Source organism: Gymnoscopelus braueri (genome assembly GCF_963280865.1).
Source record: "Gymnoscopelus braueri genome assembly, chromosome: 21".
Lineage (NCBI taxonomy): Eukaryota > Metazoa > Chordata > Actinopteri > Myctophiformes > Myctophidae > Gymnoscopelus > Gymnoscopelus braueri.
Window position 1 is genome coordinate 10,152,849 of NC_137623.1, and position 23,398 is coordinate 10,176,246.

The 23,398-nt window shown below is 45.8% G+C and overlaps 1 protein-coding gene across 1 annotated transcript in view; it reads right to left on the reverse strand.

Moving 5' to 3' along the window:
* zeb1b (zinc finger E-box binding homeobox 1b) overlaps nucleotides 1–23,398 on the reverse strand; it is a gene marked incomplete at its 3' end in the record, with an annotated part of 70,182 nt that overhangs the window by 13,521 nt on the left and 33,263 nt on the right. Inside the window, exon 2 of the mRNA XM_080417388.1 lies at nucleotides 2,242–2,397. Coding sequence (XP_080273514.1) covers nucleotides 2,242–2,397 — 156 coding nt within the window. The remainder of the gene's footprint in view (nucleotides 1–2,241; nucleotides 2,398–23,398) is intronic.

Consider the following 23,398-nt stretch of genomic DNA (forward strand, 5'->3'; position numbering starts at 1 on the left):
TTGAAAAACCACCTTTCGGTTTTCGGAGCGGAGTCGTCGCAGGAGGAAAAAGGGGGCGTCGAGGCTTTAATTTAGAGCGAGCTAACCCGGGGCCGCAGTGAGGAGAAGATTAGTGGGTGGTGGTTGCTTTTCAAGGCTACGCCAGGGACTGTTCTGGGGAAGCAACGCTGGCCAGGACAGAGGAAAGGAGAGCAAGGAACGAGAGAGAGAGAAGGAGAGAGAGAGAGCGATTAGCTTACGGAAAGCAAGGATTGCGACTTTCTCCATGTTTCTTCACCCGGTCCCTGGGAGTGACAGAGGAGATTTTTTTGCTTGACGTATGAGATGAGAGAGAGACGGGGACAGAGAGAGAGAAATGACTCTGTGAGTGAAAGAGAAAGGGGTAGAGAGACACCTAGATAGACAGAGAGAGAGAGAGAGAGAGAGAGAGGGGGAGGGGAGGGGTAGGCACAAGTGAAAGAAAATGTGACTGATGGGGCAGAAGTGTGGCGCAGGGCCAGCTCTCTGGGCTGTCTCAGTATAACTCATGCTTTTTGAAGTGCTTAATGTTCACAGAGCCTGGCCAAAACCAATGACATTTTTCTTCCGCAACTTTCCCTTTCTGCAAGGAGGTACAGATGGAGAGGGCCATGGAGATGGGATAATGGTGATGAAAACAGCAACACAGCCTGTGGGAGAGGTGTCTATGTATACCAGAAGAGAGTGTGTGTGTGTGTGTGTGTGTGTGTGTGTGTGTGTGTGTGTGTGTGTGTGTGTGCTCGTGCGTGCGCGCGCGCGCGTCGATGCCCAAAAAGTAATACATCAATACATGTCCATTCTGAAAGCAATCAAAATGACCTCAAAGGGCTGTCCCAGCAACAGGCAGCCGTTTTGACAGGAACTTGACTGAATTCGTAAAGAAATCCCCCCCCCCCCCGGACCGAAAGCGATAGCTCACCGGACATTCTCACTCCTGTTTACTTTTTTGTCCCCTTGCCTAATCATCAATGCTAGCACAAGTGCTCAGCCTTTTGCCTCTGCCCAACACGTCTCTCACCGGGCGAGCGCTCCCGAGCCAAAACCATGAGCAGCAACGCCCCAAAATAAACACGTTCGCGGCTGACATGTCCAGTCAAAGTGTCTTATTACATTACATGTGGACCCGTCACACTGCTCCTGCACATACTGTACTTGGCACGGGCCCCAGACCCACAGCAAACACACACACACACACACACACATGCACCACACATCCACAGGATCACACACACACAGCTTGAGGTCAGGAGCACAGCAGGGCGGCCTTGGGCCCAGGTTGAAACACCGACATCCTTCAACACCTGGCATTGTTGTGCCAAGGGGGAGTGACGTCAACTCTTCCTGTGGGGGTGGGATGGGGGGGGGGGGGCTGTCGCTGATGTCACTTCCACGTAGGCTGAAGTAAAGACAAGTTCAGGGCGGCCCCCGCCAAATGCCCACCGGTCACATTATGTACTCCTCTAGCCCTTTTGGTTGCGGTTACACTTTTTTGTACTTGAAGGTCTCTGACTGTGTTGGCATTGTCCTCGTTTTAATATCACATTTCCTGCCTTAGTCTGAAACCCACCGTGTGCAGTACCTGTTTCCTTACACCTTTGTCTCACAATGACACAAAGGCTGGTACTTGATGGCTTGCGCACGGATGTCAATGGGACAATTCTTAACTTAGACTTCATTTCACCTCCGCTAAGGTCAGTGCAAGAAGCTATGTGACAGCGGCACTCAAAACAACAAAAAAAACGTTTGAAAAAACCTCAGAACAAAGGTTGCATGAGAAGTGGCGTTAACAGTGGCAGGAATTATGCAGGAGACAGAGGAGGTAGAGACGCCAGTCGGGAATATGTTACACTTAAGTATGTGAGTGTTGAATTAATCAATGTGCCGGTGTGTTTTATGTAACTCTTAAGTTGTAATATCCGCCCTTTTCCACATAAGTGCATGGTGAGTGGACGGTTGCTTAGAATATAACAGAATAGAATAGAATAGAATGGAATAGTACAATTACAATTTCATTTTAGGCATTAGCAGATGCTCTTATCCAGAGTGACTTACGAGAGTACGAGATCAGAGAAAATGTCATGAACCCTAGTCAACAAACGACTGGGTAGACGGTCACATAATGTTGCGCTTCAAAGGAACGAAGATGCAACATGCGGGCATGAATAGAACAGCATAGCGTAGAATAGTACATAATAGAATAGAAGGCCTGTGCCTGCACCTCACCTTGTTCCCAGCAGTGCTCCCCATTGTGTTCGTCTTCAGGCAGGGCGCTGTCACAATCGGCCCCGTCCGGCAGGCTGCCTTCCTCCTCCACGATGTGCAGCTTGTCTTCATCGTCCGACTCTGAGCCGGCTTCCACCACGTTGCTGTAGTTGGTCACTGTGCAGGGGGGACAGACAAGACAGGCGGGGACAGGAAGGTTAGAATGACTCTTCAAAACGGCACAGAATCACACCCATTAACATGATGAGAATACTGAGATAATATATGGGACGTATGAAGGACATTGGAACGGAGAGGTCAAACACACTGGGTCGTTTAAATGTCAGAACTATAAAACTGGAAGGTAGAGGGAGATGGGGAGCTGGAGACACAAATCAATCGGACATAGCTCTGCCACAGGGTTGACCCCTGGGACAAAGGGGACATTCTGGTGCCTAAGCACAGACCAGATCTTGACGTCATGAGTTAAGTGATCTTGTTCCCGCCACTGCTCTATAGTGCCAACCAGTGAGGCAGAAAACCTGAAGACTTAACAATTCTAGATATGCAACTTGGTTTCGATGATCTTTTGAGGATGATGGAGTAAACGTACACGGTGAAATCCAGAGTTAAATTACCACTCTGTTTATTACTATGTATAACCCTTAAGAATGGGTGGCTGATCTGAATATAGAATGATCATCAGAGGTCAGGTATTGTCAGATTGACATCTCCTGTGAGACTGGCTAGTTGGCCACAGCCAAGGAGATCCAGTAAGCAGCGATGTTAAGCCTGATGTATAATTAGTTGCGTGCCAGTGTCTTGCACCGAAAATAGCCGATCAACGAGCTCACAACGCGACGCACTTTCGATTCGTTGTAAGCTTGTAGATCAGAAATCTTTGGTGCGTGACACAATGCGCACCTAAGTATAAATCAGGCTTCAGATGTAGGAACAACACATGATATGATCGGTTACACAACATCCGGCTCCATGAAATTACCCACACACGCATATAAATACAGCACTTACATAGCCAAGGAGGGAATCTACACACATACTATACACATAGAGTACGGAGACTCACAGATAAATAACAACAGTCTCGGAAGTCATTAGATAGCTGGCTGAGGTGTTCAGTTGGGATTGTGCGTGCTGTCTTGTAGTCAGCGTGACCTGGCCAGCTGTGTTATGGGCAAAAGGAGCCAGACAAGCTTATTACAGACTCTGAGGCTCTGTGTGTGTGTGTGTGTGTGTGTGTGTGTGTGTGTGTGTGTGTGTGTGTGTGTGTGTGTGTGTGTGTGTGTGTGTGTGTGTGTGTGTGTGTGTGTGTGTGTGTGTGTGGGGCTTGGTGTTTTCCAGGTATCTCTTTTCATTTCAGTCCATTTCCTGGCTTCACTTCCAATGTCCACCTGTGGTATCTCCACCACTCCTTCCCACTCTCAAACCCTCTCACCCTCTCTCTCTCTCGCTCTCTCTCTCTTTCTCTCTCTCCCTCATCCCTCTGTTCCTCATTGAGTGCTGCCTATCCTCTCGGAGGCCAAATCAATTCTCTGGTGAGAGCAGCCCAGTCAGCAGAGAGTGCCCAGGCAACAACGCTCAAGCAACCTCTCTGGTACTCTATCACACGCACATGCACACACGCGCACACACACACACCTCACATTCTGCTGCTACACAGCTAGCACCTGAGTGTGCACACACAAACCCTTCCCACACAAACACAAGTTGAACACATACTGCCAATGCATCGCACCTGATCTCTCTCACACACGCGCGCTCGCTATTGTTATCTGTAGTTTACCCCTATCGCGCCCCGCTGGTCTCTCTCTGTAGCGGATGCTAATATTTTTGTCCTGGGGGAACCGTAGCCAGGGGAATCGCCATCCTCCGTTTCAATCAATGCGAATTGTTTTCACGGCCCTGACAGTGAAGGCGAGGTCTTTCTTTTTCTCTCTCCTACACCTGGTTGGCATTCACACAGACTCCCCATAGACGCGGGGAGGTCATACTGCGGGGGAGGCAGGAGTGGGGAGGTGCGGGATGGACGGGGGAGAGAGGGGAGTCGTGTGTGTGTGTGTGTGTGTGTGTGTGTGTGTGTGTGTGTGTGTGTGTGTGTGTGTGTGTGTGTGTGTGTGTGTGTGTGTGTGTGTGTGTGTGTGTGTGTGTGTGTGTGTGTGTGGGAGGGCGTTACTTGGTGAGTGTTGGGGTCAACACACTGCTAAACCTTCATACGGTTTCACCATCAGGAGACTCATGGACAGCAATTTCATTCTCATCCGCTCTCCCTTCCATAAATGTACTATTATTATCTTTTTTTTCTTTTTTACGGCACGGCGCCTAAGGGCCGAAACATCTAGAAGAGCGTTCGTGTGTCCTTTTGTCCATCCGTCTACCCGTCCGTCTACAGCTAACCTCGCAAACCTCAACACCGATCAGTGCCAAGTTTCTGGTGCAGGCCACCAGAAGGCCATGGGAACTAGTCCCTGAATATTTCCCCCATTTTTGTGAATACATTTAGTTTGTGTGAATACGTTTCAAATTTCTGGCTAGACTGACATCGTCAACATGACGTCGGAGATCCACAGGGAAGCCATGCTGTTATTAGACCCTGTCTTGTTTTCCACCCTCTCTGCTTGCCTGCTTTCTCCCTCGCCTCTCTCTCCTTCACTGCTCTCAATCGACACCCCCATCCCTCTCTCTCTCTTATTTTCATTCCCTCTCCTCCTCCCATTCTTGTCACAGCGGCTCTGCCAGGTGATGTATTGTCGCTCCCCGCAGTCGAGGCGAGGAGCGACACTTCATTTTGAAAGAGGCGGCTCTTCTCTCTCTCTCTCCGGAACCCGAGAGGCCATTTAGGGCCACAGGCACTCAGGTGTGGAGCTGAGGTCAGCGATAACAATGGCAACACACTGCGCCGGCGGTGTCAGAGAAAATGATCAACTATAAAGCTGCATAAAGAAAATCAATGCTTTGATGTACGGATAAAAGCTGTCTGTGGTGCGGAGGACAATAAAAATAGGAAATCCTGCTCTAAGACACAGCAAACTCCGGGAGAGAGAGGGACTGGAGACGGTGCAGGGGGAAAGAGTAATAGCGAGGATAAAAAGCCCAAGCAGGAAGTAGTTTTTTTTTTCCTGTGCCAAATGGTTGGCGCCACTGTTGCAGCTAAAGTGTGTGTTCTCACAAGCACTGTAACACCTAGCAAAAACAAAGGCAGAGGGCCCTTCTGGCGGAGCGGCTCAGCGTTTGGACAGCTGGCCTCATTAGCGCTAGCATGCTAACACACAACAGGAGGACAACTCCTACACAGCTACATGGAAACGCGTTTGAAACGCGGAGGAGGGGTGAGAAGCGTGGTTTCTCAAACTTTACTTTTGTACAGTTACAGTTGTAGGTTGCAGTTCGTTGAGCCCCATAGAATATAATAGCCAACGACCAATTTCTATGCTCTAATTCAGTGGTTTTCAAATGTTTTGTGCCCAAGGCGCAACACTGGAAAAGTCTAAATCTCAAGGCACCAGCAGCCCCTGTATTGAGCGATAATAGCTGATCTTACAAGCCCATAATGACATTGTGAGCTTGTACAACAGCTATTTTTGCACTTGTGTGAATAACAAATACATTTAAAGCTTTCGCCCTGGCATGCCTAGAATAGTCTGACTCTGAACATAACCTTACACACAGCCAAAGAGAGCATAAGCCAATGAAAATGATGGGGGAGAGGTTTGCAAAACTTTCTAGTGCCAAAGGCATACAGGTCTAGAGCCACAGAGTTGGTACACAGAGAACCATAAATTACCCAGGTCAGACTTTTACCTGGGAAGACCTCAAGCCCTCTGGTCCCAATGCAAACACTGATGTTCCTGACAAAGTGCTTTGGGGCTGGCTGACACGCTGGTGTGAAGCAAGAGCCTCACCTATACATCTTTCCAACACATGTCTCCAGATCCCTGCTGCACAACTGGCGACCAAATGAAAAGTATCAAGGTTCCAAAGTAAACAACAGTAAAACCGAATAAAACCCACCTTCCGTGGATTTCCCCCTGCCCTCCTCGTCGCCCTTGTGTGCGCTCTGCGAATCGCTCAGTGCCTATTTAAAGACGATGCCGGGCAGCCTGTGTCGACCACACTCTAAAAAAGATGCCTGCTGGTCCTCAGCAGGCTGTTTTGTTATGACACCTGCCAAGCCGCATCAGTAATCAGCCAGTGAGACGGGGACATGAGGGCCGTTCCCCGGGGGGGCTGCCATGCTCTCGCACCCCAAACGGGCCCCTGTGTCCCTGTTTGAAAAGGGGGTTCCTCATTGGCAGGCAAGTTCTCACTCCTCTGACAGCAAAGAACACCATGCCCTTCATGTTGTTGCCACACAGCGAAATCCTGAGTGCTAGTTTAACACCTAGAGTGTAAAAATTGAGTCAATTTTTGTGTGACGCATGCTGCAGATTGCCCTTTTGCAGTTTTGGTCTAGTTGTGTCATTTTTTACTTTTTAAACGGTTTGGCAAAATCCATTTAGCCAATGCAGTCCTAGTTATTGTCACTTAAGTTGTCAGTTACATAAAACTAAACTAAACTGACCTCCAAATACTGTATAAACTTGTATTGTGTTGTACTGGACCGCAAACTGTTCCCATCCATCACCAATATGCTGGCTAAATCTATCTTATATTATTTGCCCTGGGTCTTTGTTTAGGCTTTAACTACACAGAGACTCTGCTAATAGTGGGGTCTCTGTGGGAGAGAGCTATCTCTGTGCTTTGAAGTCTTCAAGGTGTGAGTAATCCGCTTTAATAACCGAGCCTTAGATGGGAGCGCGGCTAGAAACATACAGTCCGCAAAACACAGACATCACGGGCTGCAGTGAGTTGTTATCTCGGCTCATTACCTAAATGGACACCTGTAAGAAAACCAAAAGCCGACAACATCGTCTACGCAAGCCAACAACCCCATAGCAGTAGGTGTTAAAGGTATGTGTGGAATGTCCAAGCAAAACACTCTCCCTGAGTTAGGGCTTTAAAGAGACAGATCAAAGGGTGAAGGGTTGGGTTGCTAATTTCATCCAACTGCTCCACATTGAGAGGCCTTTTGGTGGTTTGTGAGTGTGTTTGTGATTAGAGAAAGGCTAACACTATCCATCGTGAGCATTAGTCATTCTTTCTCTTGTCTCTTTCCATATTTAGCGCAGTATACAGTCTGTGCTCGTTTTGTAAATAACAAGTAAAGCATCCCAAATCCCCAAATAAGTTGATCCTTGTTTTTTGTCTTATAAGGATTTTTGCATTTTGCCAGTGCAAGGATCCATTTCTTTCCACTGACGACTGAATTCTCTATATTTAACCTCACTGTACTGTATGCTCCCTCATTGAGGTACACCACTTATCTCATTCAGAGAGCTTGGGGCCCGGCAGGCAGCGGTGAAAATACCACAGGCATCCTCAAAGAGCAGAAACCCTGCCGTCACACAGTCTGCCCCTGCGGCCCCGCACTGCCATTTTCTCAGGGAAACCAACCACTACAAAAAGGCACAACACAAACCAAAGTAAAACAAAAGCCATGCCATGTCAAAACCTCAAGTATGCCGTCTCAAGGTGAGGCGCCTCGCTCTGCGCCGAGGTAAACGCCGCTGGGTTTTGTTAAAACAACAGCCGCACTCCCACGGAGTCAGGAAGGTCAACTCAAGTACCGATAACAAAACAAAAGAGTTGAATTTTTCATAGTTGGTCTGCTCACAAACTATCTCAGACTTCTCATGCAAGCTGGACCGTCGAGAGATGGTCAGGGTATGAATTATTCATGCCCAACAACACGGCCAACAGTAGCCCCTCACACAGTATATAGCCAGGACACACAGAAAGCTATAACTGTCCAAAAGCTGTAGAGGGCACTAGGTCCCCAGGAGACTGCTTCCCCTGTTAGCTTAGCTCAGTGTGTAGCATACCAGCTAGTTCCAACTCCTTCCACAGGTGTCTGCCAGCCATACCAGAACAGGCCAGTCACAGTAGTCAGTCATATCCTGGACGGTCTCTCTCCATAGCTACATGGCACAACAGTCACCTCCATGTCTATAAAAGCCTCCCAGAACGGCATCATGGGTCTTAGTCATTGTTCTAAGTTGGCCTGGAAAGACAGAAGTAAAAAAAAAAGAATAGTAGCCTACAGGCCACTTAGGAGAATAATTTGATCCATTGACTGGATAAAAAGTGATAAAAGTGTTGCATTTTAGAGTGGTCCATCTACGCAATCGAATCACAATGAGAGTAAGATCAAAGCCTGGCAAGGAAAAGTGGATGGTAGATTGTTCATTCAGAATCAAAGGGCTTCAACCTGCTAAGCAGCAGCTCTTCAGATTCATCACTTTGAGAGATCAGAAGACAATGGGCTCTTGTCTTCTTAATGATGACAATCAAGGTTTTAGCACTGGAGCCTAATGGGCCTCCCCGGGTCGCTCATCTCTCTTCTGACGAGCACTTTCCATGATAACGCGGGAGTTAATGGGAGCTATTGTTTCCTTAATCTGTACAACGAGGATTTGGATGTGTAAAAGAAGTTTGGAGGTGTTAATGAGTCTTTAGATGAAAAAAGAAAAAGAAAACTTAAGAGCATCTAAGTGATTGGGAACTAACTTCCTGGAAAATAAGTTTGATTCTCTGAGAAAATCAGCAGTTCTGAGGGTAGCCTAGTTAGTACTTTGCTTGTGATAAAAAAATAAAATAAATTAGGCTACAAGATAGTCTAATTTGCATTTAAATACCGGTATTTAAAAAAAATATACCAAACATTGCTCTAAGAACATGTATTTTGAATGGCCAAAATATATCTGAAATATACAGGTAGTTGTAAAAATGTATCTCTAGCCCAGAATATATATTGTATATTTTGAAACACAAAATGGCAAACATACTGTAGATTCTACCGAATGTTTGCAACGTATGTTTCATACTATTCTACAGTGTAGAACACATACATGTCACACGCTGCTGTAGGTATGAAACACTGTGGTACTTCTTTCGGGGGCGGGGCTAATGAGGGTTCTGTGTGCCTGGGATGTCCTCTGACGTTGCAGGCTTTGCTTTCCTCTCAGTTCTTCTAAATAAGGACAGGTGGGCCAGGGAGAACCAGAAGGTGTGATCGTATCACGCTGACACACACACACACACACACACACACACACACACACACACACACACACACACACACACACACACACACACACACACACACACACACACACACAGGCACACACACCACGTTCCACAGAAATGCCCCCACCACAGCGTTTACACTAGTCTCCCAAGCCCTGTTTATGTTAGAGGTGAGACAGCCCCATCCACGGTAATACCAGCACAGCATCGAAGTAGGCTGTGTGTGTGTGTGTGTGTGTGTGTGTGTGTGTGTGTGTGTGTGTGTGTGTGTGTGTGTGTGTGTGTGTGTGTGTGTGTGTGTGTGTGTGTGTGTGTGTGTGTGTGTGTGTGTGTGTGTGTGTGCGTGTGTGTGTGTGTGTGTGTGTGTCTGTGTCTATATGTGTGTGTGCGTGTGTGCATGCAGAGGCTATACGTTAAGCTGTTAAAAGGCATGCCGAGTATGTAAAAGCCACTCCATCATATCAGTGGTCACATGATCTTTGCTGCGTGTCTGTCAGAGCCAGCACTGATTAACTGCTGGACGCACACACAGACACACGCACACTCACACACAAACATACTTATGAAGTCAATACATACACACAAGCACAAATGCACGGGCGCGCATGCTCGTACAATGACACCCACACGATGTCAGCACATACAGCGCACACATGCACACACACGCCAATAACCACACCCCACCCACGCACACATCTAAAGGCGATACTCCTATAGATCCATTTATCTCCCCCTGTGGGCAGACCTGCTCTCGTTCTCCAACACTCAGCAGGTTGCTGATGAGAAAAGTCCCCTCCCAGGCACCCAGTTTGCCTACAGTATAGGATGGTTTCAAAGTACACGTACTAACCCGTAATGAACCTCTCTTATGTTTCCTGGATACCAATAAAAGATGGAATCATGTGGATCTCAGCATCCGCAAGGAAAAGTGGATGCCCGGATCCTTTGTTCTGTAAGCCACTGTCGCTTAATTGTTTTCAGTTTGGCCAACTTACATATGACAATTTAGCAGGCCACAATTAATGTCACCTGAAGCCTAAACTACATCTTGTTCACACATTGTTCAATCAGCGTGAAAACACCGGGATAATTGGTATTCCTGAAATGGCCTCAAAACATCAACACAAAACAGCAACACAAAACATTAGCCGGCCCAGTGCAGAAGGACATGAGCACACACCTGGGTAAACAGCTGTTTCCTCTGCAGGGGGGAGCATTTTGAACTGCAACACCTCCATATTAGCAGGTACACAACCAAAACACAACCAAAACACAAGCTGACATTGAGTTTAGCCTCCTCTAACAGTACTACTGTACGCAGGAGGGAACATTTCATCTACAAAATTTCCATAATATCTCAAACACAAAACCTGGCTAATGGCACAGTGATCCTCCCTCATAAAGGTGCGAGAGGAGATGAAACATTCTAGCTACCTCTGTTGCTAGGCTCCACTCAGCCTATAGTCCCATTCAGCATATATATAAATAAAACTGTGATTCCATTCAGGTTGCAGTTAAAGATAGATAAGATAAGATGGTGAGTATAGTGACAGAGCTGGGTCATATCGGTGAATGGGGACTCGTGACCGTATCATTAGAGCAGCTTCCAGGGAATTCAGAAGCCGGATGAATCTGTAGCATCAATGACATCACACTCCATCAGCTCTTTTCTGCTCTCCTTACCGCATCAAAGCCAATGACTTCAATGCGACCGTTCCACTCTGGAAGTGTGACAATTGTATGCTTCTTTTATTATTCGGCTGGAAAAGGAATGAGCCAACAACATTATACATTATAGTCCTCTCGGGTTGTTAATCGCATCTACGTTTTGTTATTGAGCAAACGTCTTGTCAATCATACCAGGCAAATGTGAAGGTCTTGGATAGCTAGCTCACTAGAGAGGCAACCAGTCATTCTTTAGGCCTGTTACAAAGCTATCAGCCATCACACCATTTTTACAGTCGACTGTTGACAATATTGGTGTGGTGAACATCATGACAAGCTAACCAAAATATGAGACAAACACTTGTATATACTGATGATCTTAAAATTTGTGCTTCATATATGGAAAACCAAAATGTGCTAGCTGGACATGTGCGAACCCTGCCACTATTATTTTCAGGCCCCCCTATGGTACTGGTCCATTTTCATGTCAAGGACCCCCAAATTGAGATGTGTTAGGCTGCGGACCCCCATCTGAACAGATTCTGTGACCACATGAGAGATAATTTGGTCACCTTTTTTTTTTAAATAGCCCAAAAATGAAATAGGACTGAACTGTTTCAACTATTCCTCGTTTTACTGGGGGGGGGGGGCCCTGTAACCCCTTCGAGGCCCCCGGGGGGTCCCCGGACTCCACTTTTTAGAACCAGTGCTCTATGGTGTGTTATCTGCATAGGCTTATGATAGTGAAAACAATCCTATGCAGCCAGAAGTACTTTAATCACATCTGACCAACTGCATCTGTATAGTGTGGGCCTCTATTAGTGTAGCACAGGGCTGTGGTATTCTGGGAGCAGGTGACTGGACATTCCAACCTGTATTAAGCTTGCTTGTAGACCGTGTGGGGGAGAGCGAGCGAGCCTGGGGAATTACAGTAGCCCACGAAAAAGGGAGGTGGTATGCAGGGCCACGCTTTTACAATTCCCCAACTGAAGAAATCTCATTACGACTCGCCCTGAGCAATGCGACTTAAAAGCGATATCACGGGTAGTTATGGACTACACGTCAATACTCAGTGTCTCCGTATCGCTGCGCTTTCTCTAAACATCCATCATTACTCACAGCAGCAGCCTAACTTCATGTCGGTGTACATATTTCCTATTTACTGCAACAGACTGCAGAATAACAGGTTAAAGGCTGAGTCTCGGAGTGACAGTGAGGTGATGATTTTCGCATCTCATTGAAGAATACAAATATTTCTGTCCTGCTGCTTTGTCCCCGGTTTAGTTTTCATGCCACGGTTATTAAAATATATATCTCATACCGGAGAACTCATTATTTTCGAACCAATTCCAACATTGCTAACCCTACCTTAGTTGCAGTTTGCTATGGGGGGGGCTGTGCTAAATCCAAAGCCACAGTGTAGTTCATTAAGTATAGGCTGTGTGTATAGTGTCAGTCCTCTCAGTTCTGTCATCTACGAACACTGCTCAATTAATCACACTACACTGGTCAGGGACAGGATAGGTCATCTATGTGGAATGCACCTTGTTATGTGGTTTGATGCAAGGAAATGCCCGTCAACAGGGTAGATGCAAGCACATGCATGCTTGGACACACGCACACTTTCTCTCTCACACACACACACACACACACACACACACACACACACACACACACACACACACTTAGCCTACGTCAACACGAGGGATGGCAGCAAACTGATGACGAGGAAGGCTATAGCTCCGTGGCTGTAGTTGAACTGGGCAATCTGGAGGAGGTTGCGGAGGGGAGGACGAGGGGGAAGATGGATGCTATCCTCCAGGAGAACCCCTCCCGCCCCCTCTATGATGAACTAGTGAAGATGAGAGGCATGCTCAGCCACAGACTCATCCATCCTCGACGCACCACAAAGTGCCTTGGCCGGTCCTTTTGTGCCAGTAGCCATCAGGCTCCACTGCTACGCTTCACTTGCATGGGAACTTTATGACCTGAAATGTCTGTTAGCGACTGTTGACTCTTGACTACTGGCTCCTGCATGGACTCTGGTTCACTTGCACAGGGACTAATAGGACGTACATGGCTGAACTTTGATAGGTGCCTGTTGCGAATAACTGTTCAGACACTACATATACCGTATGTACACACAGTATATTCATCCAGATACTCACTATGGACTATATGTGGTTGAAGCTGACATTGCGCTGATTACTCTACTGCACTTTCATCTCATGTACGATGCGCATATACTCTTTTGCACTTTAATGTCTAATATCATGTACATCCTTACTGCTATGTTCATGCACCTTATGTCTAATCTCATGTTGTACCAGCTGGATTATGGATATGTTATGTGTATATAAGTAGATCTAGCACATTTCTGTTAACAGAATGTTCATTCTTATATTCACCGTAGATAGACCATACGCATATCCATATCTTATAATCATTGTTGATCGTCCGTACATTCATATATAGGCTATTCATTGTTGATAGACTGTATATTCATTAATACGATAAATCACCCATTCAGAGACCCAGTGCAGATATCTAGGGCGATTAGCTCAGTATTTTATTGTATCTTTATTTGTATTATTTATCTTGGTTTGATTCTTGACTTAACTTATCTTAGACAAACCATAGAGAGAGTACTCACTCACGCTCTCTCACACACACACACACACACACACACACACACACACACACACACACACACACACACACACACACACACACACACACACACACACACACACACACACACACACAATAAGAATTGCAGAAAAGGAAAGATGAGGGGGCTGATGGAGGGATTCAGGGTAGAGAGGACTTTCCCTATAACTGCTAATGGCTTAAAAAGACAAAGCTGGCCTGTCACATGTGATGCTCATCTGGGACGAAAGCTGCCCCAGGGAGAGAGAGTCACAAACCGTCAGAGAGAGGGGGAGAGAGAGAGAGAGAGAGAGAGAGAGAGAGAGAGAGAGAGAGAGAGAGAGAGAGAGAGAGAGAGAGAGAGAGAGAGAGAGTCAGTGAAAAGTAGAGGGAAAAGGTCAAAAAGGATAGACGGCTGCTCAAAGAGGAAAATCAAGCAAATAAAAACGAAATGGTGCAGATAAGGAAAATAGAAGCGATAGAATAGGACCAAGAGAGAGAGGGAGAGAGCCCGAGAAGAATGAGGTGATGGGCAGAATTAATGGTTGTGTGTGCGTGCGGGACTGCGTGCATGCGTGCGTGCGCACATGTGTGTGTGTGTGTGTGTGTGTGTGTGTGTGTGTGTGTGTGTGTGTGTGTGTGTGTGTGTGTGTGTGTGTGTGTGTGTGTGTGTGTGTGTGTGTGAGTGTTCCCTCTTGGTTGCCTGCTCCTCAGTAAAGGTCAGGTGTTGACACTGTGGCTCTGCCTGACAGATGTCTCACTGAGGGGTGAGGCCGCAGGGCGACAGGCTGCTCACACACACACACACACACACACACACACACACACACACACACACACACACACACACACACACACACACATACACACACACACACACACACACACACACACACACACACACACACACACACACACACACACACACACACACACACACACACACGTGCACACACACACAGACAGGTGGAAGTGCAGAAATAACCCTTAACTAACTCTTTGTTTATTGGTTACATCTAATTTTACAACCATTGCAAGTTTCCTATTATGGGAATTAGCCGGTCAGCAGCACACCTCAGTGAAGCCGCTGCTCGGGATCCATGTTGACAGCCTAGTGTGGCTTCACTAATTCAGACACTAACGTGCAAAACTGCTTCCTTTTTCTCCCTTTCTTTCCAGAGAACGCTGCACTTTTGTGCCGCTTTGACAGCAGCTGACAAATCTCTCCTTTCTCCAGAATGTCAGTTCTGTCACAAGACCCTCCTGGGCCCAAACATCCTGCATGACCCCTGACACACACACACACACACACACACACACACACACACACACACACACACACACACACACACACACACACACACACACACACACGCATTCAAAGTCACAAACACAGCGCCGAAAGGCTTCTGCGCTGTTGTCACAGTGGAAGTCTTGTTATTCACATGCGCTGGGAAGGGAAAAGGGTTAACGCCATAAACTTCACCCACAAAAGCCTTTTTGTCACTTTGGTCCGGCCCTCCCCCGTCACCTCCTTCACCTTCTCCCCCTAGGCCAGTGGCCTTTCTCTGGGTGATCAGCTGGGGTTAAGCCCCCATGCCTCTGCTCCCACAGGCCGCAGCCGCATAGCCTTCAGGGTAATAATGGCTGTAGGAGCCAGCCATCCTCTCAACGTTACCCTGCTGTTCAATGACCACAAGAGAACAAGGCACAGACGTCCTGTCAGACGGACGGACAGAGAAATCTGTCTTGTGAAACCAGAGCCTGAGAAGTTTAGGTGTCTCTGTGTGTGCGTGCGTGCGTGTGTGCGTGTGTGTGTGTGTTTGGCAGGGGTTCACCATAAAGAAAGACAAAAGTGACAGGAAGGGTCAAACCAGCGAACCATTCCCCTCTCTGATCATTGCATGACAGGAAACCCCTCAGCCATCTCTGTCTCTCTCGTGCACTCTCTCTTTCTCCCTCGGCATAACTGCTGTCCTTCGCTATGAGTAACACAGAGGCTATACGTCTGGTAAACCGGGGCAGACAGATGAGGAATAGCCGGGCTAAGTGCCCGGCGCGGTCGTTAATGCCGCTCTCTTAACACCGGGGCTGATAGGCGCTGCATATAGGCTGACAATGGCTGAGGCAGCAGGTAAAACGCAGGCCGTCACGTGACGATGTATCGATGGGCCTCTCTTACACAGAGAGAGCACAGGGGGATGGCGTGCGTGCATGTGGGCGGCATGCGGCCGCTTGCAGGGTTGCCACTGGCCAGGAGAGCATTAGCTTGCGGTGTCGGAGATCGAAGGAGAACATCGACAGACACGTCGACAGATCTCTCACTTCCCCCTCTGCCAAGGGCCATCGAGGCTAATGAGGCCACTGTGTACCCACAGTCCTGGTACAAAACACTGTACAATTAGGCCTCTGGCTGTATCATTGTGCCCTTACAATACTGTGAGATCCATTATAGGTCTTCAAAAGAGCTTTTATTCACTATTACTGCTGTCTGACCAGTTCTAGACTTGCTCCCAATAGGTGGGTGCACACACTATTACATTCAGTGTAAACGATAGTTCATGTAGACACGGCAGGCAGAATGTTTATATTTCATTCATACTCCCCGGACCCCCCCATTCGCTAACAAGCTTATTCAGTTGTACTCCTTTAAGTCATACGTTCAACCCCTTGTCATTCTCATTCGCTACTAGCTAACTCACTCACGCCCTCTTATACCCACAGTGCATCTCAGGCGGTTCATTTAAGCAGCCTCTGTTCTCTGTTCATTCTCTGTTCATTTTATGTGCTTGGCTGTCAGTGCCGGTTGTACAGCTGTAGGTTTTCAAACAGCTGTAGGTTTTCACATTTTCAAATTCCTTGGTTGCTGAACCAATGCATTTTGCTAGCTGCTGCGAGCTGTCATCTGCTGCTTATCTACGCTTTGTGTGCTGCTCTATGATATTTTGGTGCTATATGAGATGATTTTGCTCATGATGCTGACTTTTACCACTGCTACAGCAGCCAATGCTTCTTCTATTATTGCTGCTAACACTACTGTGCTCATAGCTTAAGCTAACATAGCATGCTTGCTGCCATGTAGAAGTTTGGAATTGTTGTAGCTCAAAGCTAATACAGCATGCTTGCTGCCCATGTACAGTAGAAGCTTGGTTGTAGGCTACTCTCTTTTACCATGTGGAAAGTTGGAATTGTTGTAGCTTAAAGCTAACATAGCATGCTGCTGCATGTAGAATCTTTGTTTGTTATACAGCACTGCACAGTTAACATAGCATGCTTGCTTCCCATGTGGAAAAATCGAATTGTTTGTTAGCTTAACGCTAACATAGCATGCTTGTTGCCATGTAAAAGCTTTGATTGTTTGTTCAACACTGCACAGTTAACACAGCAGGCTTGCTTCCCATGTAGGCTACTCCCCTTTACCTCATCAGGTAATGAAACTTGGCTATTTTAGATTATTATTATTATTATTATTATTATTATTGTTTGTTTAAGGTATAGAAGTAATGGAGCTATTTTGGGCCAAATCTTTTTCCAAAATAAGTACTGCTTCTAAGTTCTAATGCTGTTCTGCTGAGGCACTCTTGACTCTGGGAATACCCACAATGGTGCAGTGCCATCTAGTTGGCTCTGAAGCTTCAAGCAGAGCTTCCAACAGTTGTATTGCTACTGCTTGCTCAAATGCTTTTATAATATGTTTATACTTATCAAGGCTGTCGTAGACAATCTGTTGCAACGGGGCATAACATAAGACAAGAAGTCAAATTCAGACATGTACTCAAGCCAGGATAGGAAAACACAGCATGTGTATCAAATCAGTGTTGCCATGTCTGCTTATTATAAGCGACTTTGGGATTGTGTTCTGTAAGTCACAGCAAATATGATTACTAAACAGTGTTCATGTGAAGGAACCCCAGATTCATATGTAATCATGGTGCAAAAAATGTTTAATATTCTAAACATTTGTTTTGCGACTTGTTTTTATAGACTTGGCCGCTTGTTTCTCTTACAATCTGGCAACACGGCGTGGTGGTGTCATGTGACTTTCCTTGGGAGTAATCAGGAAGTCTCATACAATACAGCAATGCATCTTGGGTACTGTAGTCTATGCAACTGACAGTCATATCATGGGGATCAGTTCAATGCTACTGTGTGAGAATAAGGTGAAAGGGCAAGGGTGTTTTCTTTTTAACTGGTCATGTGCAGGCATTATGGCAGTGTAACTGTCATGTTAAATAGGTACACAACTATCATGGGATATTCAAGTTAATTTAATCCACTCAGTGAAGCTGTTATTTCTGCATTCCTGTTCTATTCACTTAATCAACGCTCAAGTTCAGGTAACTATAATATGGGTGGATTAGTTTGCAGAGGCTTAAATAGATAATTACTTCATGGTGGATTTGAAGTCTTGTGAAATGGGGTGATTGCTTCAATTGTAGTGGGTTGTCCTCCAGGGGGTGCCATTTAGAGGGCAAACAAAGGTTAATCTGATTCTCAGATGCAGGTAGATTCATTAGTGCACTGAAGCTAATTTGCACGTTACTTCTCTTTTAGCTAACCATGTCATTGTAAAGAGATATTCATTGCTTGAATTCACACTGCTTCTGTTTTCGTTTCATGATTGACTGCTATTATGGTGATCCAAGGCTTTGATGGCATGACCATCTTTCCATCTCGGATGCCGGGAAGGTTCAGGTTGGGTTTCCGTTAGTTCTAAAGTGCGAGCTACTGATTCTACTACTAAAAGGGGCTGTTGTATAGCATTATGTAGCATTGACACCGTACTGCTATTCAAGTCAAAAGCTGAACAGGTAATGTGAGGTAAGGATTGTAGTATATGTAAGAAGGGTTAATGGAAGTAGTTTGGAAGAAGAGCAGATAAGGGTAGCTATCGTATTCATTGTGGGTTGAAGCTCGTGAATGGGGTGATTGTTTTAACTGTAATTATCTCTAGGGAGTGCCATTTAGAGGGCATACAAAGGCTAATCTGATTCCCTGCTGCTTCAATTTCTATCATCATTATGGATTGGATTCATCGTTTGATGAGCTAACTTGCATGTTACCTTCACTTTTAGCTTAAACATGTCTTTGTAAAGGGATATTCATTCATTGCTTAAACTTATTCTGCTTCTGTTTTATGTTTCTTGAGCAACTGCCCATTATGGTGATCCAATTCTGACGATGGCATGAACTTCTGTCCATCATGGATGCTGGGAAGGTTCAGGTTGTGGGTTGCTGCCGGTCTTCATAACTACTGCAGCGATATGGTCATTGCCGAGCAGTTCTCAAGATCACCTTGGTGGTATAACTGGATCTACTTCTGCCGAAGTCATGAGAGGCAGGTCATCATTAATCAAATCTAAATTTATTCTGGTTCAAGCTTACTGAAAGCCATGTCGGTTGCTCACTGCTTGATCTGTGTAACCCACTCACACTGATGTTCTAAAGGAACGGCGTCCATAAAATCCAGGCGTATGTCAAATGGTATGGATCGTTTAATGATCTCGGACATTTAAGTATTCTGGGATGGTCGCTTTATATTGAACTTATTACATGGGTGTTTAAATCGCTTCATTCTATGTTGGGATTGTGATAGTGAAATGTTGTGAAAAGTTAATGCATGATTTGACTCAAAAGTAGCTTGGATCACTCGGCTCATGTGTCGATGAACGCAGCTAGCTGCGAGAAGTTATGTAATTACTAAGCGGAGGAAAGAATCTTAACTAATGTAGATATTACTTGGAAGCAGTTTCTATCAGTATCTTATGGGTTTCTTAGATGTGGGGAATACTTTCTTGCACTGAAAGCTTTAACCCCTTGCATGACATTTCCATTCCTGTCTTCTCTTTCAGTCACATGTTTCAATTCCTCTTAAGCACTCTAAATCAGATTAATTATTCTTATGGAATATCAATTATTGTAAGAACTGATACCGCTTTATTCTAATGGAATATCAATTATTGTAAGAACTGATACCGCTTTTGTCCGTTCTCTTCTATGTCTCGCTACCTTCAACGGCGGTTAAATTCTGGGGGAGATGAACCTTGTTCGGATGTTGGGAGGGCCACGTCAAGGCTTGGTTCGCTGCCAGGAAGCAGGATGCCTTCAGATGTGGACCCAAGTTGTTCACTCCTTTCGGATCGGTGCTGCAACTCAGCATCATCTTTGGTTCCATCATTCACACTGAAAGCCATGGGTCGTTGGTCATCTGCTACTTATGAACGTTATATCCGTTAAATACGGGTGAAATTCTCGCAGCTCAAAAAGCCATGAGTGTAAATGTATGATCAATTATGAATAAATCAGGAGTTGCATAATTGATGTCATGTTAAGTTGCTCCTGCCAGAGCGCAGGTTGGGGGTCAGGTAAAACACTATAGCTTTGTCGTGTTATGGTCTCACGTACGCTATAGTGTGGTATTATGATGTTATGGTAACTTCATAGTATAGTTGGTCTTCATATTCTCAGTGGTTTAGGTTGGTAGACACATTTAACCCAAGGTATCGGTCGTGTCTGGTTCACGAATACCTCACGTGGTGGTAGGTACACATTTAACCCAAGGTATCGGTCGTGTCTGGTTCACGAATACCTTACGTGGTGGTAGGTACACATTTAACCCAAGGTATCGGTCGTGTCTGGTTCACGAATACCTCACGTGGTGGTAGGTACGGTTAACCCAAGGTATTGGTCGTGTTTGGTCTCACGTATACCTCACGTGGTAGGCTTGACCAAGGTACCTCACGTGGTAGGCATTGACCAAAGGTATTGGTCGTCACTAGAAATATAGCGTATTCCTTCTATATCAGGTCATCGTTCAGGTGAGCGGGACTTGCCTAAAGGGTTAGCATGGCTGCCATCATATAGAAGGAATTAGACAGTACAGTCTGTCTATACACTTGGTGTATTCCTTCTATATCAGGTCACCGTTCAGGTGAGCGGGACTTGCCTAAAGGGTTTCGCATGCTGCCATCATATAGAAGGAATTAGACAGTACCGTCTGTCTATACACATAGTTATTCATAATTTCATAGTTTATTTCCTTTAACATCAGAACACAGTTGTGTTTTGCCAAATGTGCATCTAATAGTTGCTGCAGTGCAGAATGTCGGCTTTAGATGTGAAGGGCATCATGGTATGCATTTAAAGGAAATGTATCAGCACTGACAATGTATCAGCACTGACAACTCACATAGTTAATTCATGTAATATATTCATTTATATCAAATGGATTAAATGAAGTGCGTCACTTTGATGCTTTAACTGATAAACATTCTCATATAGGTTAAGGTGTGGCGCTGTATTTGCTCACTGCAAGTGAGCGCGTGTTGGGGGTTTGTGATTGAAGATCTGTGTCATTTTGCACAGGAAATCTTTTAATATCACATGAGCAGAGTCACACCGCCAAACTTGAATGCAATATCATTGCATATATGGTAACGGTCATATATTAATAAATGGTTAAATGGTTCATTACGGTCTGGTTATTTCTGAGCTGAAGTGTCTAAATGAAATTCAGTGTAAACGATAGTTCATGTAGACACGGCAGGCAGAATGTTTATATTTCATTCATACTCCCCGGACCCCCCCATTCGCTAACAAGCTTATTCAGTTGTACTCCTTTAAGTCATACGTTCAACCCCTTGTCATTCTCATTCGCTACTAGCTAACTCACTCACGCCCTCTTATACCCACAGTGCATCTCAGGCGGTTCATTTAAGCAGCCTCTGTTCTCTGTTCATTCTCTGTTCATTTTATGTGCTTGGCTGTCAGTGCCGGTTGTACAGCTGTAGGTTTCAAAACTCCTCCACCTCCCCGGCCTCCTCCCTAGCATCTGATGTTGGCAGGATAGTTTTGTAGATGGCGTTGTATTATGGTGATGGTTGTACATTAAGGGTTTAATGTCGTGTCATGTAATAACTGTGGTGTAATAACTGTGGTGTAATAACTGTTGTGTAATAACTGTTGCGTTATAACTGTTGTTTCTGTGTTGTACTGTGGTTCTATGATTCTGTGTATTGTACTCCGTGGTTCCATGATTCTGTGTATTGTACTGCGTTTTTGGATTGTACTATGTTGTGGTTGTTTAATTATGCATTGATGGTTCAATGTTATGTTAAACTGTATTATGTTTCATGCTTTCTGTCTCTCCTCTGTCTCTCCCTCTCTCTTTTCCCCCGACACGGTCGAGGCAGAAGGCCGCCACCCTAGAGCCTAGGGTCTGCCTGACGTTTTCTCCCAGTTAAGAGGGAGTTTTTTCGTTGCCACTGTCGCTAATTGCTTGCTCAGGGTGGGATCGTCGGGTCTCTTCTCTACATGTAAAGTGTTGAGACAACTTTGTGATTTGACACTTTAATTGAATTGAATTGAATGCTCTGCTCTGGGGTTTGTGATTGAAGATCTGTGTCATTTTGCACAGGAAATCTTTTAATATCACATGAGCAGAGTCACACCGCCAAACTTGAATGCAATATCATTGCATATATGGTAACGGTCATATATTAATAAATCGTTAAATGGTTCATTACGGTCTGGTTATTTCTGAGCTGAAGTGTCTAAATGAAATGACATTATCGCAATGATGACTTAAAAAACGCATTCACATTTACTTTCTGAGAATAGCAAATTACACACAGCTCTGAAAGCGAAGAGTTTGTCCTTCATTCTACTTTCTGGCATTTATTTCCGCTAAAGAGGAATAAGGGCAAATCCTTACCTCACAGAGTTAAACGAACACCACAGATTTGTACTCTGTGCTCTCTGATAGACGAGAGGACCAGAGAGCATGTCCAGTACGTCACAGCCAACAGGGTGTGGGACAAGATTTTAGCCATTAGCCAAGCACACCGCACAGGGACTTGGCTGGGGCCGGGCCTATAGTGGACCCCCTCCCATGTGATCTCACCCACATGTGAAGTCACTCAGCAGGGAGCAGCCAGATGTGTTCTGCTAGAGAGAACTGATACTAACTTATAGCAGCTCCATCAGTATCAGCTGCATGAATGCTATTTGCAACTGACAAATCATGCAAACCACGCCCATGTTCACTTGACAACATGGCAGACTCGCCGACAGCGAGGCCTTGAGGCGTGCGAGGCGTGCCCAAACCAGCCGCCAGGTAAGCGAGTGCCGGCGCCAAGCAGCCTTGCATGTTGATGAGTGCGCCGTCCAAATTAGCAAGCCATGGTGGATGGAATATGTTATCTCCCATTAAAAACTGCATTACTTGACAAGGACGTACGTGTCAGGCAAGTGAACGTTAGCGGACTGGCTCCAAGCGGGCACACACGTCACTTACATCAGCCAAAGGGAGGACAGCGTAGCCAATGGAAATGGTCCGGCGGTGTAGTTTGCATAATTTGTCAGTGCAAATAGCATACACGCATCAGCAGCTGTGCATTACATTTCCTGTCAGTAATTTCTATCCTAGTGACGTGATCGACTCAGCCTACCTCAAAATTAACTGAGGGAAACATGATGATCTTTAGGTGATAACTCATCTGAGGGCGTTCCCAGTGTTGTTATGGTGACTGAACTGGGCCAAACAGAGCGAGCCGTGTTATGTGTTCGTTTTTTTGTGTTTTGTGACGGAGCTCCGTGCAGTTCGGGGGAATTCCACCGGGGCGACGTATGACCCCGAACACTGGTCTTCCTGTTCTGATGTCGTGATGTCCTCCGTAGCCCACAGGAAGAGGAAAGAAAGACAGCTCTGTCCAAGGACGGG